This window comes from Loxodonta africana, chromosome 1, assembly GCF_030014295.1.
Source record: "Loxodonta africana isolate mLoxAfr1 chromosome 1, mLoxAfr1.hap2, whole genome shotgun sequence".
Taxonomy (NCBI): Eukaryota; Metazoa; Chordata; class Mammalia; order Proboscidea; family Elephantidae; genus Loxodonta; species Loxodonta africana.
In genome coordinates this window covers 131,658,667-131,677,397 of record NC_087342.1, presented here as the reverse complement: position 1 = coordinate 131,677,397, position 18,731 = coordinate 131,658,667, and the positions used below count along the sequence as shown (strand labels likewise).

General features: G+C 38.0%; 1 protein-coding gene across 1 annotated transcript in view; it reads right to left on the bottom strand.

The window, feature by feature from the left end:
• The window catches only part of COL19A1 (collagen type XIX alpha 1 chain), a 378,654-nt gene that overhangs the window by 4,661 nt on the left and 355,262 nt on the right, over positions 1–18,731 (bottom strand). The window contains exons 46-48 of the mRNA XM_010586804.3: positions 16,051–16,221; positions 13,502–13,568; positions 5,178–5,306 (exon numbers count right to left, since the gene is read on the bottom strand). Of these exons, the coding sequence (XP_010585106.3) occupies positions 5,178–5,306; positions 13,502–13,568; positions 16,051–16,221 (367 nt within the window). The remainder of the gene's footprint in view (positions 1–5,177; positions 5,307–13,501; positions 13,569–16,050; positions 16,222–18,731) is intronic.

Sequence of the window (18,731 nt, the reverse complement as noted above, 5' to 3'; positions counted from 1 at the left end):
TTTTTACGAGAATTTGAGGTCTGCATCCCACTGTTGGATCCACACATTTTCATTACCAGGATCTTAGTAGGAGCGCACCTCCCTCTTTCAACATGGAAGGTATACTTCTGACTGTCTCATGTCAACTTTTGTTTTTAATTGCCCTCCTCACATCTCCTGCTATTCAGAATAAGCACAGGAAACTTTATGACATACTTTTTAATCTTTGTTTTTTTCTAAAGACAGGTAACAAGGGACTCATTTCTAGAGTATAACAGGTCCTTGGGGGGTATAGTTTGTGCTTGGCTACTAACCTAAAGGTTGGCAGTTTGAACCCACCCAGCAGCACTGCAGAAGAAAGGCCTGGTGACCTGCATCTGTAATGATTACAGCAAAGAAAACGCTATGGTGCAGTTGTACTCTGTAACACATGGGTTCACCATGAGTCAGAATCGACTCAAAGGCAATGGATTTGTTTTTTCTGGTTTCTACAGAGTGTATTTCAAACCAGACCACTTAACTTTAAATGAAATGGGTTTCTTTCCTGAAAAACTTTAGAAAAAGAATATTTCTTTTAGACATTTCAGAAGAGCCGCCATCTAAGCGAATAGTGAGTGGGCAGAGCACACAAAGTCATACTCAGTACTCACATTTCCTTTCCTCGGTGCTGTGACTGTCATTTCAAACCTTTCTCAAACTCTACCATGGTGTGTCATGAATGGGCCTCATTTGACCAACAGCGTCTGAGGTCTGCAAGGTCACTAGGGTAGTGGTTTTATATGCATTTTTTTATCTTTACTTTTTGAGAAAACTTTTACACACAGAAAAACTCTGAAGTTACATTCATAATTTCATCTTATGAATACATCATATCTCTGGATCTACTGGAGAAAAACTCTTCAATTCTTTGTGTATCCCTGGAAAGGCACCCAAAAATTAAATAGCTGCCTCTCGTTTTCTTTTTTTTTTTCAGTAAGATCTGTATGCGGCTTTAGATAGACAGGATTATCAGCACAGTATGACTTCCAGAAAATATCCCATAAAAATCAATCCCCCTTCTTACAAGATTTGTTTTTCTGCTGCTTTTCTGGCAAATTTAACAAATTCTGAAAAGGAAATCTCATGTAAAGGTGGAGGAGGTACCTGCTAAATTGTATTTCAGATTATGCCTGCTGTCAGAAACTCTGTGATAGGACAAAACTTTTAACAATTAAAAAATCTTTTTTGGAAATCTTGTAGAGAAGTCTTTCATTTTGAGAATTGCATCCAAATGCCCGATGAGGAAGAGAAGCAGTCTATAATAACTCCTAGACAGAGCAGCAGATAAAACCCATAGAAATCCTTTACAAAAGGGGAGGTAAGTCCAGTGGTGAATAGAAGCCTTGTCTCTACTAATACTATGGATTTAGGATTTCCTTTGACTGAGAGCCTTCCAGATGGGCCTTCCCTAAATCTGTAAGGTCTGGAGACAGGTCTTCATGTGGAAATGTGACTCGATGGACTCCAGTTGTGTGATTCCAGTTTCAGAATTGTTTTTCTTGATAATCCCAATTCTCCGTTTTTTTAAAAAAATTTACTGTGTGCTAGGTGAAAGTTTACAGTGCAAATTAGTTTCTCATTCAAGAATTTATAGTTTGTTTTGTGACACTGGTTGCAATTCCCACAATGTGTCAGCACCCTCCCCCTTCTCACCCCAGGTTCCCCATGTCTATTTATACATTTTCTGCTTCCCTTCCTGTCTTCTCGTCTTTGCTTTTAGGTAGGTGTTGCCCATTTGGTCTCATATGCTTGATTGAACTAAGAAGCACGTTCCTCACATGTGTTAATGTTTGTTTTATAGGCCTGTCTAATCTTTGGCTGAAAAACAGACTTCAGGAGTGGCTTTAGTTCTAAGTTAGCAGGGTGTCCAGGGCCACAGTCTCGGGGTTTCGTCCAGTTTCTGTCAGACTAGTAAGTCTGGTCATTTTTTGTGAATTTGAATTTTGTTCTACATTTTTCTCCTGCTCTGTCCGGGACCCTCTATTGTGATCCCTGTCAGAGCCATTGGTGGTGGTAGCTGGGCACCATCTAGCTTTTCTGGGCTCAGGCTGGTAGAGGCTGCGGTTCATGTGGTCCGTTAGTCCTTTGGGCTAGTATTTTCCTTACGCCTTTGGTTTTTTTTCATTCCCCTTTGCTCCAGACAGAATGCTACCAGTAGATATATCTTAGATTGCCACTCACATCTAAGACTTCAGATGCTACTGCAGTAACCATTTCTGATGCTACTCACCAAAATAGGATGTAGAACATTTTCTTTATGAACTATGTTATGCCAATTGACCTAGATGTCCTCCGAGACCATGGTCCCCAGCACTCAGCCCAGTAACTCAATTCCTCAAAGTGTTTCGATGTGTCTAGGAAGCTTCTATGACTGCCTTGATCAAGTTGTGCTGACTTACCCCTATATTGTGTGTTGTCTTTCCCTTCACTAAAGTTAACACTTGTCTACTATCTAGTGATTTCCTCTCCCCACCCCTCCCTTCCCTCATAAAAATCAAAGAATTTTTCTTTTTCTGTGTGTAAACCTTTTCTTGAGTTTTTATAATAGTGGTCTCATACAATATTTGTCCTTTTGTGATTGACTTATTTCACTCAACATAATGCCCTCCAGATCAATCTGTGTTGTCAGATGTTTTATGGATTCATCATTGTTCTTTACTGTTGTGTATGTACCATAATTTGTTTATCTGTTCATCTGTTGATGGGCACTTAGTTAGTTTACATCTTTTTGCTATTGTGAATAATGCTGCAATAAACATGGGGGTGCATATGACTATTTGTGTGACGGCTCTTATTTCTCTAGGATATATTCCTAGGAGTGCATTTGCTGGATTGTGTGGTATTTCTATTTCTAGCTTTTAAAGGAGTCACCATATTGTTTTCTATAGTGGTTGTACTATTTTACATTCCCACCAGTAATGCATAAGAGTTTCAATCTCCCTGCAATCTCTCCAACTTTTGTTGATTTCTGTTTTTTTGATTAGTGCCAATAATGCCAGGGTAAGATGGTATCTCATTGTAGTTTTGATGTGCATGTCTCTAATGGTTAGTGACTGTGAGCATTTCCTCATGTGTCTGTTAAGTGCCTGAATGTCTTCTTTGGTGAAGTGTATGTTCATATCCTTTGTCCATTTTCTAACTGGGTTATTTGTATTTTTGTCGTTGAGGTGTTGAAATTTTTACAGATTTTAGAGGTTAGACCCTTATCAGATATGTCATAGCCAATTTTTTTCCCCAGTCTGTAGGATCTCTTTTTACTCTTTTGGTGAAGTCTTTTGATGAGCGTAGTGTTTAATTTTTAATAGCTCTGAGTTATCTAGTTTATCTTCTGGTGTTTGTGCATTGTTAGTTATGGTTCATATTCCATTGTTTTTTCTTGTCCTTTTATACTGCAGCTGTTGGAAGCATCTGCCGAGGTTTTTCTACAATTGGTGTTAACCATCCTTCTTCTTCATGTTTTAAGGCACCATACATATTCCGCTAGACTTTCAAGTTCTTTGCTCTAGTCTCAGATACTCTCACATCAGAACAGACCCAACTAATAAAAGATAATAATTAACCGTTTATGCAACAATGCACACACAGAAGGCTACACCTGATTCAATACTTTGCTTTTTCCTCCAACTATCTGCCAAAATTCTCTGATCTAAGAGAAATGTAGAATGTACTGTTTAGTTTAGGTAAATGAGAGTGATTTCACTGTTGTTGTTTCAGAAATAAACAACTTGAAGGTTTGTCAATCATGATTGTAAGTCAAGATCCTACTGGACACTGTAATTGGGGACTGAACAGTTGTTGCTCTTTCTGATGAGGGAAGGTACAGTAATTACTTGGGGGTACTTCCTATAGAAAACAAGGCTATAGGTTCTAGAGGGACAGTAGAAAGGAAAGTGAACTAGTGAAAGAAAAATTCCCTGCATCAATTGTATTTTAGGCTACATTTCTATGTAATTTTGGTGTTAACGTCCTTATTCCTTCTCTATACAACCTGCTTTTGATTTTTTCAAGGAGTGTGCTTGAGCTCCTCCAGGGTAACACAAGAAAACACAGCTCCCTGGTCTTATCTTTCGTGGTATGTACTCATTGGATTTAATTTTCCCGATCAGAATTGTGAATCGTCTAAGCCAAAGTTCATTTGGCTACTTTGCTGATGCTAAGCATATTTCCAGAAAGTGGCCTTACCAGGTTAATTTTGTCAAGGTATATTCAAGATTATGTCTCTTATGTAATTCTCATCAATGGGACAGAATTTTTGCCAAATTAAGTAAGTTTGGCTGGAAATCTTTTAGAAATTATGAGGAATTCTTTAAAATTTAGTTACCATCTATAAGCTGTATTAGAAGCAGAAGTATCCTAAAAGTACTCTAAAATATATTTTAGACCAAACTCACTCCTTTTAACTCCTTATTCCTCAGTTTCTTTAAGATACTAAAATGACAATGCTTCCTGTCTAAATTACAGCAAGAGGCATATACAACTCTAAAATTCCCAGATAATGATGATATATAAGTATATATTATTACTGTTATTGCTATAACAAATATTATTAATAAAATGTTTAGGTTGGCAGGCCATCATCAGTCAGTTTTAAATTTGAAGGGTTTTAATAGTTAAAAATCTACTTCTAGAATGTCAAATATTAACGCATTCTATACTAATCGTTGTTGTTGTTATGAGGTACTGCCAAGTTGATTCCAACTCACAGCAACCCCATGTGACAGGGTAGAACTACCTCATAGGGTTTTCTTGTCTGTAGCCTTTATGGAAGCAGGTCATCAGGTCTTTCTCCCGCGAAGCAGCTAGGTGGGTTTGAACTACCAATCTTTCAGTTAGTAGCCAAGCACTTAACCATTGTTGCCACCAGGGCTCCTATATTAATCATAATATATATATTATTTATATAAAATACATTTATGTATGTATATATATACATCTTTAAATGTTATATAAAAAAAAAAAAAGTTGCTGCTGAGTTGATATGACTCATAGCGACCCTATAGGACAGAGTAGAACTGCCCATAAGGTTTTCAAGGAGTGGCTGGTGGATTAGAACTGCCAACCTCTTGGTTAACAGCCTAAGTTCTTAACCGCTGTGCCACCAGCTTGTTATAAAAACTGAGAGGTAAAAGGTTGGTAAACAAATATACTTGAAGACTTACCTTGGGGTCCAGGGTCTCCTGGTGGCCCGGGTAACCCATCCTTCCCTGGTGGACCAGGCCTCCCATGACCTTGAGCAGCCAACATTGCTGCTGGTAGCTTGAGCTGAGATAAAAACACAGCCATCCTCTCTTCATTCATGAAAGAAAAAATAATACATCATGTAAAGGAAATATTTTTTTACATCAACATTTTTCAGATTCCTTTATTTTTAACATGAAATTCAATGAAAATACTATTTGGTCTTCATTCTAAACATATCTAATTTACCCATTAGTCTGAATGCTGAGAAGGTTTCTTGATTGGTCAAATAAGATTGAATATACATAATTGTTTGAATATAGATGCAGACGGGCTGTGCTGATCAGATGGTCTGAGAATTTCAGTGCTTCAGAGATGTAGCCCAACCCAGTAGACAGACTACTAGTCCGGAATCCAATTTAAGCTCTGGTAGTGACTTGCAGAGAAAAATTTAGCTGTGCTATTCTTTTGGATTAACATTTAAAAGATGGTTTTAATAATAACTTAAGGCCATTTTCCAGCAATGTTGTGAATGTATACATAATGATTTAAAATATGTTCACAAATTCTTTGGCACTACTTTTTAAAAATGGAGCCTAATTTCCCTCTACTTGAGTGTGGGTTGAGCTTTTCACTTCTACCGAATAGAAAATAAAAGCAGAATTGACAGTATGCAACTTGAGAGACTAGGTCATAAAAGGCACTGTGGCTTCCTGTTTGTTCTCTCCCTTGGATTGCTTACTCTGGGGAAAGCCAGCTGGCATGTCACAAGGACCCTCAAGAAGTCCTGTGGAGAGGCCGACATGATGAGGAACTGAGGCTACCTGCCAATAGCCATATGAATGAACTTAGAAGTGGATCTTTCAGTCCCATTCAAGCTGTCAGATGACTGCAGCCCTGGCTCAAATCCTAATTGCAATCACATTGGAGATCCTGAGCCAGAACCATCCAACTAAGCCACCCTTTGAATCCCTGACCCACAGAAAATATGCAATAATAAATTATTTTTTTATTTTAAACCACCGAAGTTTTGAGGTAATTTCTTATGCAGCAATTTCTTATGACTCATACAGTACGTGATGCTTGAGATCCTTAAAGAAAACTGCATTATTAATAGAGACGTTTATTTATTGAGAAGATGGTCATTGTTTCCATATTCATCATGGTTTCACTATTTAAGCTATACTCTATACTAGATAAATATTGTACTTTGTTAGCAACTAATTTTTACTTTTTAAAGAAAACATCTAATTACACACCCTCAATACTATTTATTTATTTCTGGTTGGAATTTGAATTAGTGAGTTCCATTATTCAGTCAAGGTTTTGGTAGGAAGAATGTCTAATGGCCAAAGGAAAAAAGTTCAGCATTGGTGCAGCAACAACGGACAGATCAATGAGGATCTGATAAATGCTGGTGCCAGTCATACACATATTAAATTACTTGCCTTCCAGTAAAACTTTTGCTACCCCACTCTCCACCTGAGACATGCTTTGTTGATGTTAACACATTTTTTTTCTAGTAACTTAATTAGTAAAACAAAATGCAATTAATATATATTTGTATCTTTGCAAATCTTGCAAATCATCATATTGAATACAAATAAGATATTACATTGAATTATGAACTAGGTGTTCTTTAAGCAAATATGAAATTCAATGATCACAGTTTGAAACTTGGCATATTATTTGTTGTTTTGCATTTAAAAGAAGGTATATACTTGAGTATAATTGTTCTTAATTTGAGACATAGCTCTTTGAATATTAAGAATTCACAGTACTAATTTTTCCTTTTTAATATATGAATTGAATTTTTAAAGTGCTTTGCTTTGGATGATTTTTAAATATTTTTAGCAAAACAGAAAAGTCTTAAATAATTCTAGCTGTAAATTATCTAGCTTTAAGATACGTGCAGAAATAGTCATTTAACATAAGGGTAATTACTTCTTCTGAACCCTACCCAAATACCCTATAATTTAAAATAGTATGTTTTTGATCCCCTAAATGAGTTGAAAGATTCGAATTCTTAATTGCCTTTTCTCTGTTTTCAGGAACCTTTGGTCAATTAAATTGTTTTTGGCTGTGCTTTCTAATGAGGCAGGAAATTAAAGAGTTCAGATAGAAGCTTGCATAAACCAAATATACATATTCCATCTGCCAAGGCAAACCCACAGCAGGCATTCTAACAAATTAGACCAATGGCTTGGCTTCCTTGGAGAATGGGCTCATTAATAAAATGCAAACATGAATATTAATGTAATGATAAAGTATATCATATGGAGAAGGAAAGGACATTTGGATGTCATCTGGTCCATGTCTACCTTGATCTAAGAGAGGCATTTGAGGATATACATTTCATAGATAGAATGTATAAATATTTTCTAAGAGAGGAATTAATTATTTTTTCTCCCAATGCCCATTCAAATGTTTCACTGTCCATTTTCTTAGTATAACTTCAACTTCTTTTCTTTTGTTACCCCATTATGGAAACAGAGAGTAGCTAATGAGTATTTCCCATGGGAAATTGGTCACATGCCTGATAATGTTGTTAACTCTTAGCACTCAGTTAAATAACTTTTACTCATAGGCTTGGTAATCTGTTTCATAAATGACTTTTGGTTTCACATTTTCATATGTTTCTTATATGTGGAAACCAACTTTTTTTTTTTTTCCTCCCCTAAGGGGCAAAAATATCAGAAGAGTAATTACCTGTCATATCTTAATTATTTTCTAGTTCCATTTTAACTGTTAACTCAGTAGCATCATATTCATTTTGTAGTTTATCATAACCCACAGGTTCCTGCTCCTACATTTGTCTATGGCTCCAACTTTGTCACCTTTGTAAGCATGTTGCTTTGCAATCTTATATGGGCAATGACGGTGAATTGAACCTATGCATCCACTTTACTTCCCCTAAAACCCAACCCACTGCCGTCAAGTCAATTCTGACTCATAGCTTTACTTCCCCTAAGTCCCTACAAAACAATAGTAAGGTATTTTTAAAGACATAAAACATCAAGAATGGGGAGAATATGAGAAGAGACAACAGCAACAAACTTTTGGAAGGTGAGACTCAGAGGGCTAGTGATACATGACTCTGTGCATTCAAAAACAAAATCCTTTCACTAGAAGCTGACAAACAATCTGATTTATACCACAAAATCCTCAAAAGGTTCAGGAATTAGGAATACAAGTAAATTGTGGCAGTAGGGGTGAAGGAGGAGAAGCTAACATAAAGAGAACTGTCTGAATGTTTAAGAAACAGTCAAATCCCCAGATCTTTTTCTCTACTCTATGTAGCCAAAAGACTAAAAGCTTTATTACTAAAGACAGTAGATACAGAGTCACTGCTTTGGGGACCCCAGGTTCCCTAGAATCTGGGGCTTCCACAGTGAAAATGAGAACAAGTGAGCATTTACATGCTTATTGTTGAGGCCTCAGTCCTCTTCCTCCCCTTAGTTCCCAAAATACTGGCAGCCAGGTACGATATGGAAGTGACTCCATTGGGGAATCTGATCAGACTAAGAGGGAAGACTTAAAGATGCTGAAATTGAAGGCCCCTCAATTAAAAAGCTCATGGATGGCAAGTCACACCATTCATTCATAACTTTCAGGTTTTTAGAACCTGTTCTTACATATAAGCAGACCACCAAGGATCACTAGACACCAGAGGAAATCCTGTAAACTGAAGGAGAGAGACCCAAACAAAGAAGAAACAGAGATTATGCTACAGAAAATATTTTTTATAAAAGGTATCTATCAATGATATCCATATATGCAAATATATATACATAAATATATATATTTATATAAAATTAATATCTTAGTCTTCGAGAGGCAAGAGAAAATGTTACACCTTGAAACAAGAGAAAGGAATACAGAGAGAGTGAGAAAGAGAGAACATTGGAAAAGGGACTTTCCCGAACACCAGAAATCTAGAGGCAGAAATATTGCCCTTTTCTCCTACAGTTGCCGGTATAGCCCTATTGGTTCCAAGTTTGGTGCAAGAACACATTCCTGCATAGATTAGTAAGTTCTTCCTGAATGGCGATGTGAATTTCCAGGCATAATAAGGTGCTATCATAACACGAATTAAACTTATCCGTTCTTCTAGGACCTGAATTTGTGTGGGCAGCATCACAGGCAACTGCAAAACCTTCCCAAAGCCAAAAGAACCTAAGCTGCGGTACACAGCATCTGTCTTGCCATTCAAACCAGGAGTTTAATCAGCCTTAGAGTGGGTGTATGCTTGTGCACTGTGATCCACCTGAAGGCAGATTTGGGGTTGGTGGAAAAAAACCTTCCTCTGCCATGGTTAGGTTTGGGAAGGGGTGTCAAGAAGCTGAAGGAGGGATCGATGGCCTGTGGAAGAGCCCAAGATGTGAGATCCCTTAAAGAGTTGGATCAGTGAGGTCACCCGGGAATCCCAAAAGAGAGCTGAGAAGCCCTAGGAGGAGTGCCCAAGTTTTGGGACTGGTCTAGGGTTTCAAATGGAGGCCCCCAATATGGACACCAGGTATGATAAAATGGGGGAGCAGGATCTCCAAGGATTCTCTCAAGCCCCGGCTGACAGCCCATGACTTGCTAAGCCGAGAGACTTGCTCTGAGGCTGTGTGTGTGGAGGTGAGTGGAGTGGTGATAAGCATGTGCTGTCATTGACACGGCTCTCTGCACAAGAACTAAGAGAAAAGAAGGCAGATGGCTGTTATAACACGTGAAAATTGATCTTTGCTTTTACAGAAAAAGCTTTTTGAACATTTAACTGTGACCTTGGAGCTTTATGATTTTTGGAAATCAAGTTTTTCTTTTTCTTTTTGCAGATGGTTTTCAAAAGTCAAGGAAAAGGTGACTTCTAAGTAGACAATTAAACGTACTGAATTTGAAACAATCTTGGGACAAATAAACTAAAGCGCTAACTCACTAATTCTGGGCTTCAGGTACCTTTTTGTTTGGGAGCTGACAGCTTTGCTGGACTGGTGCCAAAAGATAAAAGGAAAGTGGACTCTGTCATACAGGGTCGCTATGAGTTGGAATCGACTCGACGGCACTGGGTTTGGTTTTGGTTTGGATATCACATTCACAGGACCAGAGGCTAGAAGTCTTGGTAAAAAATGTCCTCTTGTTTTGGATTTCATTAGTATATCATAGAGGCTAAGATGTCTGTGGCTTCTGAGGAAGCTCCAGCTCTCAGGGAGATCCAGTCACTCATCTGGACCTAGCCAGGCTGGAGGAGACAGAGAGGCAGTCGCAAAGATGGGGGTGAAGACAGAGGAGACCTGGAGAAAACTCTGCTCCTCTCAGCTTCCAGGCAGGGGGCTCTCTGGGTCAGGAAGAAGGAGCAGGAACGCAGAGGGGAAGAACCTGGAGGAGGTGCTGCTCCGAAAGTGCAAGCCTGGAGGCCCTTCCTGAGGCAGATGGAGGACAGGCTAGTTCCCCTGACTTCCCTTCTCAGGAGGCTGACAGTCCTTTATGAAGTAACCACAGAGTGGCCTGGGAGTGGACAACACAGAGCCTTGCCCATGTGGAATATCACTGTCTCCTCTGCTTAATGTACAGGGCAGGCCACCAGGGACCCTCCCTTCATCCAGTGTCCACTGAATTTAAATGAAAAGCCAGAAAACTAGTTGCCATAGAGTTGACTCTGACTCATGGAGACCCCATGTGTGTCAGAGTAGAACGGTGCTCTACATGGTTTTCAATGGTCGATTTTTTTGGAAGCGTATCACCAGGCCTTTCTTCTAAGGTGCCTCTGAGTGGACTCAAACCTCCACCCTTTCAGTTAGCACATTAACCATTTATACCACTTCTTGTAAAATGAGTACCTCTCATATTGCAATACCTATATTTTTATGATAATGCTTGGTTGTATTTTATGACATTATTAACCACCTTTTAAAAAAGTAGACTAATTAATTTACTGAAGTACCAAGTATGTGTGTTTATTCAGAGGCTGTTAAAATTCAACATTAAAGTTGCCCTAAATAAAAGATAAGGACATCAGAGCCCATGGAAATGAAGAACTAAAGGAGAATTTTAGATCACAGTGCACGTGTGTTTGCTGGCATTCCCCTTTACGTGTCTGTAGCCTACTGAAGGTGTGGATGCTTTCTGAGATCCTGGATGCTCTGTGCCCAGGGTCGGTTTTATGAGGCCCTACACTTAGTTTAATGCTCTTCTGTTGCTGTTTTGAAATTCTTAGTAATTTTTAAGCAAGGAGCCCCACATTTTCATTTTGCACCAAGAACCACAAATTATGTAGCCAATCCTGCCTATGTCTCTGTATGTTTAAGTGCTCCCCTGGGGAGCTTGAGATGCCTTTGCTTTTCAGACAGTTGAGGTTTGAGTGATGCTTGTTGGGAGGAATGTTTGGATTGTAATGTTTGAAGCCCGTTCCATGGTGCTTGAATTAAGGGTCAAAAAATATAAAAGGAGATTTCTATGTTTAAGGACGACACTATAAATACAATGAGAAACTGGTAGTTCCAGAAAAGAGTGGACAACTGTACCAGTAAACTATCATGTTAGAGCAAGGACACTTAGTAGAGATAAATTGAAATCAACACCATGAATTTATGATCTTTTTTTTTAAAAAGAAAAACACAAACACACTTTTTTTCTTCCTTTCTCACGGATGTGGCTAAAAAACCCAGTGTAACTCTGCTCTATTCCAGTGCTCATGTGAAACCAGATAGTGTGCCCTCAAACACTGGAATTTTGCTCTCTAATACTAATCCCCATTTTAAATCATCAGGGGTCCCTGGAGAGTAGCTGATTCCATATTTACAGCAGAAAGACTCAAGATAGACCTGGGGTTCTTGTAATCTTATTCCTTGCAAAATTTAACAACCTATTTTTGCCTTAGGGATGCCTAGCAAAGGAAGCAGGAACCATAGAGCCAATATGGATTTATTTGCTAAAGACAAATAATCCACGCTCTGCTAATCTCCAGTGGAGGGGAATGATCTTGATTTTGGCAAATCATCATTTGACAAAATCTCTTGACATCATTGTGAATAAATAAAGAATTGTGGGGTGGATATTGGGACAACTATATGGATTCAGGAAGTTCCTGGGTGGTGCAAATGGTTAAGTGCTGGACTACTAACCAAAAGGTTGGCAGTTCAAACCCACCCAGAGGCATCTTGGATGAAAGGCCTGGCAATCTACTTCTGAAAGGTCACAACAGCCTCAAAAACCCTACGGAGTACAGTTCTACTATGCACACATTGAGTCACCATGAGTTGGAATCAACTCAATGACAACTACTAACAACAGCATAGGGGTTCAGAGCTCATTAAACAATAGAGTAATAGATTATTTACTAGTGGACAGGAAGAATCTGATGGTATTGAGAAGGGCCTAATTCTTGGCTTTTTCTCATTCAACATTTCTATCAACAACTAGAATGATGACATTATAAAATTTAGAGATGATACACCCCAGATCGGTTGGAACAATGTGTGAACATGAGTCACCTGAAACTTAATAAGGAAAATACATAATATTGAACAAACAAGTCCAGAATGAGAAACACCTAATTTCAAAATGTTTGTATAAAGAAGATCTAGAGTTATTAATTGAAACTCAAAATGAATCAACAGTGTGATATAGATGCTTTAAAAAAAAAAAGGAAATCTGTCTTAGGCTGTATCATTGAAGTGTCTAGGTCAGGGGTCAGCAAGCTTTTTCTGCAAAGGGTCAGATAGTACATATTTCAGGCTTTGCAGGCTATTTGGTCCCTGTCACCATCACCCAATCCTATCTTTTTCTCTGAGAAAATATGTAGATAAATTTGAATTTCAGATTATTTTCACACATCATAAAATATTTCTCTTTTGAGTTTAAAACCATTTAAAAATGTAAAAGCCATTTCTAGCTTGTGGGCTGTACAAAAACAGATGGCAGGCTGGATTTGGTTAGTGGGCCATAGCTTGACAACCTTGGTCTAGATCAAAAGACACTGAACTCTGCCCTGGTCAAATACTCCTGAGTTAATGAGGGGCATTTCCAAATGAAGCATTTCCCATGGGTGACAATGGTGGAGGAGCTGGAGATATTTACTCCAGAGAAGAGAAGGCTAAAGGGAAGTACGACGGATACTGAAAAATTCTCAAAGAGCTGTCAAGGCCAGAAATGATGACAGGAAGTTACAGAGAGACAAATTTAACTTAGTTTTAGGAAGATTTTTTTTTAAAACAGAATTGTCCAACAATAGAATTGGCTGCCTCTTAAGGTTGTTGTTACATAGCTGAAGGGGACGTGGGAATAGGTGAAAAATTCAGAAATGTTATTAAGTAAGTCTAACCTTCAAAAATCCTTAGGACCTCTTGATTAATATACTTCTTTATTTCTTCTAATGAAACTGCATCAACCTATAGAGGGAAAAAGTGGTCTGTTAAACTAGAGCATAGCGCAAATGAAGCAAATGAACAAAGAGGAGAAATATGTGAAAACTTATCAAGCAAAAGGCTTTTGGGCATTGACTGTATTAGGCAATAATTATCTCTTGTGTTTTATTAAATGCTGGGAAGAAGCTGAGGTGCATAATTGCTTTGAAAGCTGTGGGCTGGAACTGTAACCAGTGATATGAACATGTTTCCTATTAAATGGAGAGACATAGCTTTGTACAATTAGGGAAGACATTGCCCAGTACTTCATTTTCTAAAATTATAGAATTTCAAGTGTTATCTGGCCTGGTGGTGCAGTGGTTAAGCATTTGGCTGCTAACCAAAAGGTCGGCAGTTTAAATCCACCAGCTGCTCTTTGGAAACCCTACAGGGCAGTTCTACATAGAGTAGAACTGCCAAATGCTTTGGTTAGCAGCCATGCTCTCAACCACTGCGCCAGCAGGGCTCCATTAGTATACCAGTCACAATTTAACTTCTACCCAATCCCTGGACATTGGCAAGGTCAATATCTAACTGCCATTCCAAAACAACAACAAAAACCCCAAATCCGTTGATTCTGACTTATAGCAACCCTATAGGAAGGACAGTGTAGAACTGCCCCGTAGGGTTTCCAAGGAGCGGCTGGGGGACTCAAACTGCCAACCTTTTGGTTAGCAGGCAAACTCTTAACCACTGCGCCACCAGGCCCCCTTTAGGTATCTTCAAAGGGAGAGAATCTGGAAAAGAACTACAAGTACGCCGGATTACCCTTTTAAATGTTGTTTTATTTGTGGGGTAAAAGTTGTTAATTTTATGTGTTTCATAGTAAAGTTTACTATGTAATCACACATTGCAAGCATATTTGTATTAAGAAATTTTCTTTTTTTAAAAGAAAATTCCTGTGGGCCTGGTAAAGGGAAGTAGATAAATGGTGTCAGGTGAATTAAAAAAAAAAAAAAAATTTTTTTTATTGTGCTTTAGGTGAAAATTTACAGCACAAATTAGTTTCACATTAAAAAATTTATACACAAATTGTTTTGTCACATTGGTTGCAATCCCCGCAATGTGTCAGCACTCTCCCCCTTTCCAACCTGGGTTTCCCGTGTCCATTCGTGCAGTTTTCCTGACCCTTCCTGCCTTCTCATCTTTGTTTTTGGGCAGGTGTTGCCCATTTGGTCTTGTATACTTGACTGAATGAAGAAGCATGTTCTTATGCGTGTTGCTGTTTGTTTTATAGGCCTGTCTAATCTTTGGCCGAAAGGTGGACTTTGGGAGTGGCTTCAGTTCTGAATTAGCAGGGTGTTCAGTGGACACAGTCTTGGGGGTTCCTTCAGCCTCTGTCAGACTCAGCTGAAATTTCTTTAAACTTCTTTATAGATCCAACTACATGCATTTGACAAAGAATCTAGCATTTATAACAGAAAAATTTTACTATAGTACTTCAATATTTTTAAAAGCTAGCTAGCTATAATTTTTTTTCATGATGGTTAGGATTTAGAAGTATTTTATTACTCTTCTTTGCATATGGCTATTAACTGGGGGTATGAGTATGGCATGAAAGACAATATGATTTTTTAGGACAAAATAGTTCCAACAGGCCCTATTTCAGTGTCTTATTTTCACAGCATATGGTACAAATGAACTTGAATTCATGTTCATAACATCAGGCAGGAAAACAAGTTACTGACACAGCACTGAGCTCAAGTTATGCAGACTTTATTCAGTAGAGCTTAAAAAAAAAAAAAAAAAAAGTACAAAAATGGTGGGAATGCCTAATTTGGCCCTGTATCTGATATTGGCTAGGCATGCGCAGAAAGTACCACATGTAATATTTTCCCCTAACTCCCCTATCTCCTCCATGAATATTTTCAGATTAAGTTCCCCCGATGAATGGCCACCCATCACTCCTCTGGAGGACATTAACAAAGGTACTGGCTTCCTCAGTCAAATACTCTTTCTTGTCCTAACTGGTTTCCACTTGAAAGCACTACTAAGGGCAGATTTGTAGTTCTGATATTCAACAAAATGGCATATTAATATGAAACCGACGTGTATGTTTTCTGTATAGGGTAAGGAGAAATTTTTGATAATGTTTGAGAGCATAGTTTTGGAGTCAGCCAGACCTGGGTACAACCCTGTTAATAACTCTGTGATCTTGAACAAGTCTATCCCAGTTTCTGCATTTATAAAAGTGAAATGGAAAGAACATCTATCTTCCCAGATTAGTTGTGAGAATTAAATGAAGTAATGTATAGTAAGTGCTTAGCACAGGGTCTGGCATATAACATTAAATAAATATAACTTACTTTTAAATATAACTTTAAATAAATGATAGCTATTGTTACCCTCATGGAGACCAATTTAGGTTCATTTTATTTATTAAAAAATCGTTATGATTATTTTCATTGTAAAATTGATACATGGTTGCTATAAGCCAGAATCTCCTGGGATTCTTGGTACCACTTACCGAAGTGCCAGGGATGCCTGGAGAGCCTGGAGGGCCTTGGTGGCCAGGGTATCCTGTAGAGCCCTTGTTTCCTGGTGGCCCCACAGGACCTATGGCTCCTTTCATGCCCGGAAGGCCTGGTTTTCCCTGTTCACCTTGTGGGCCTCTGTCTCCTGGAATTCCCTGATCACCCTGTTAAAGCAAATAAAGATAATAAGGAATGATCTCTTCTAGAACCACATAAGTTGTGGTTAAGAGCAAAGGTTCTGGATTCAGCCTGGCACTTAATAGCCATGGGGCCTTGGCTAAGTTACTTAAACTCTCTGTGTCTTAGCTTCCTCACCTGTAAAGTGAAGATATTAATAGTATCCACTTTGTAGGGTGATGCTGAGAAATAAATGAGTTAACCTAGGTACTTAGAATGGCACCCGGGGTCTTGAAAGCACTCAATACAATTAGTGACAATGTTAGTTGTACATGGTTGCCAGTCTAGAACAGTGGCACTTTTGATAGTCAACATCATGGGTACTTCAAACCTGGGTCTCCTTTGCAATAATAAAGGAAGATCACCAGGAGGACTTCATCATTGAAGTTTTTCATTCATAAGAACTTCAGGACACTCAAACTCTCCTAAATCGTGTGTGTCCCCTTCCCCGCATCTGCTTTCCCCTGAATGTTTCCTTGGATTTGTCTTCTGTACTTGTGTTTTATAGATGTGCCTGTGTATTTGTGTTCTAAATATATACAACTCAGGAAGGTGAGAAAGGAGAGCCTTTGACAAGGTCCAAAACAGGTGACTAGTTATGGGAGGTAGGTGTTGCTGGGATCCTTTACTCAGTTACATACATGAATTCTCTGAGTAAAATAAATCATAATAAATTTGGAAGATTATATTGGATGTGCCTGAATCTGATAAAAAGTTTCTTTAAAGCTATCTTTTATCTTGTAGTGCTTCTACTACTGTATATGTTTGCGCATCGAGAGTATGTATGTGAGTGTGTGTGTGTGTGTGTGTGTGTGTGAGAGAGAGAGAGAGGGAGAGAGACATAGAGAGAGAAAGAGAGAGATACATATCATGGCAGGAGTTTCAGTTATAGATATTTCAAAAATTCAGTTCCACAACTCCAGGAGGTTATGTTTAACCCCAAATAAGATGAGGATGCCTTGTATTTCACCGTATTATTATTTTATTTATGAATTTTCTACAAAAGGCCAAAACTCCATTTCTCTTGATTAAAAAAAAAATGAAAAAAAATTACAGAGATCTATGTGATCACAGAATAAAGAGAGGCATATTCTGCCATGTAGAAAAAAGAAAAACAGATGGACCCAATATTAATGCTTCTGATAAAAATGTATCTTCATACAGGCATATCAACCTAGCTCATACTGGAGAAATGCCTGTGGTGACTAACAACAACAACACACACACACACAGACACACACACAAGAAAAGAAAGAAAAAGACAGAAATACTTGCACACTTTAATCAGTATTCTGATCATGCGTAAAATAAATCCAATCTTTATTATTTTAAAATGATTTCACAATTTAGGTATAAGGATATTCATTAAGACAATATTTATTATGAAAACTAGAAAGAGCCTAAATGCCAAGAAAAGGACAGCTGGATAAGTGAAATAAAGTATTTCCAAACAATAGAAAATATACAGTCATTAAAAGACATGGAAAGATGGTCATATATTGTTAGATGAAAAAAGCCATTTACAGAACAGTATGATCCCATTTTTTGAAAAGTATGTATTTATTTATATTGATACATATAATAGTATGTGTAGACTATGTATAAGAATGAGAGAGATGGAAATATCCTCAAAATATCAATAGTGCTTATCTCTGTGATAAGGGATAAGGAGGGTTTTTCTTCCTTTTTTATTTCTATTATCTGTATTTTCATATTTGTTTCATTTATCATGGATTATTTGAATAATAAAAATAAACTAGATACCAGTACACAAAAACATATGTACACACACTTAGACACACTAGTAGGCCTTAACAGAAATTCACCAAGTGACAATGCTTGAGTAACCTGTTACAGTACAACTTCAATCATACTAGCAAATATTAAGGTTAATTTAAGGAAATGATTAACTATCGCAAAGTTGCAATAATGGTATCAGTGACCACAACAATTCAAATACAAGCACATAACATAATTGGTATTAAATAATATAACAATACATTCAGTTCCCTTTTCCATTTATCTATCCCGTTTTTATCCACATTACCCAACTTGGTAATTCTCTATGTCAGTGGTTCTCGGCTGGGACAATTGCTCCCTAAGAGGCATTTGGTGATGTCTGGAGATATTTTTGGTTGTCACAGTGGGGGTGGGACAAGGGTGGTGCTTCTGGTGTCTCATATGTAGAGACCAGGAATGATGCTGAACATCCTACAATGCACAGGACAGCTTCCCACAACAACAAATTATCTGATAAGAAATATTGATAAATCCTGCTCTAGATAAAAAGAACAGGGGTAATAGAGTAGGGATACGTGTTAGAGATAGGAGGATGATCAAAGCTTTCCAATATGGAACAGCAAACTGTATACAAAGGACAACTGTGTACAGAGGATAACAATGTAGGTCTACCTGCTATATGGTCCTCTTCTGGGTTTTTGTCATACTTTATGCTCAGCAGAGCTTTTGTACCACACATATCCTAACCTTTTCACAT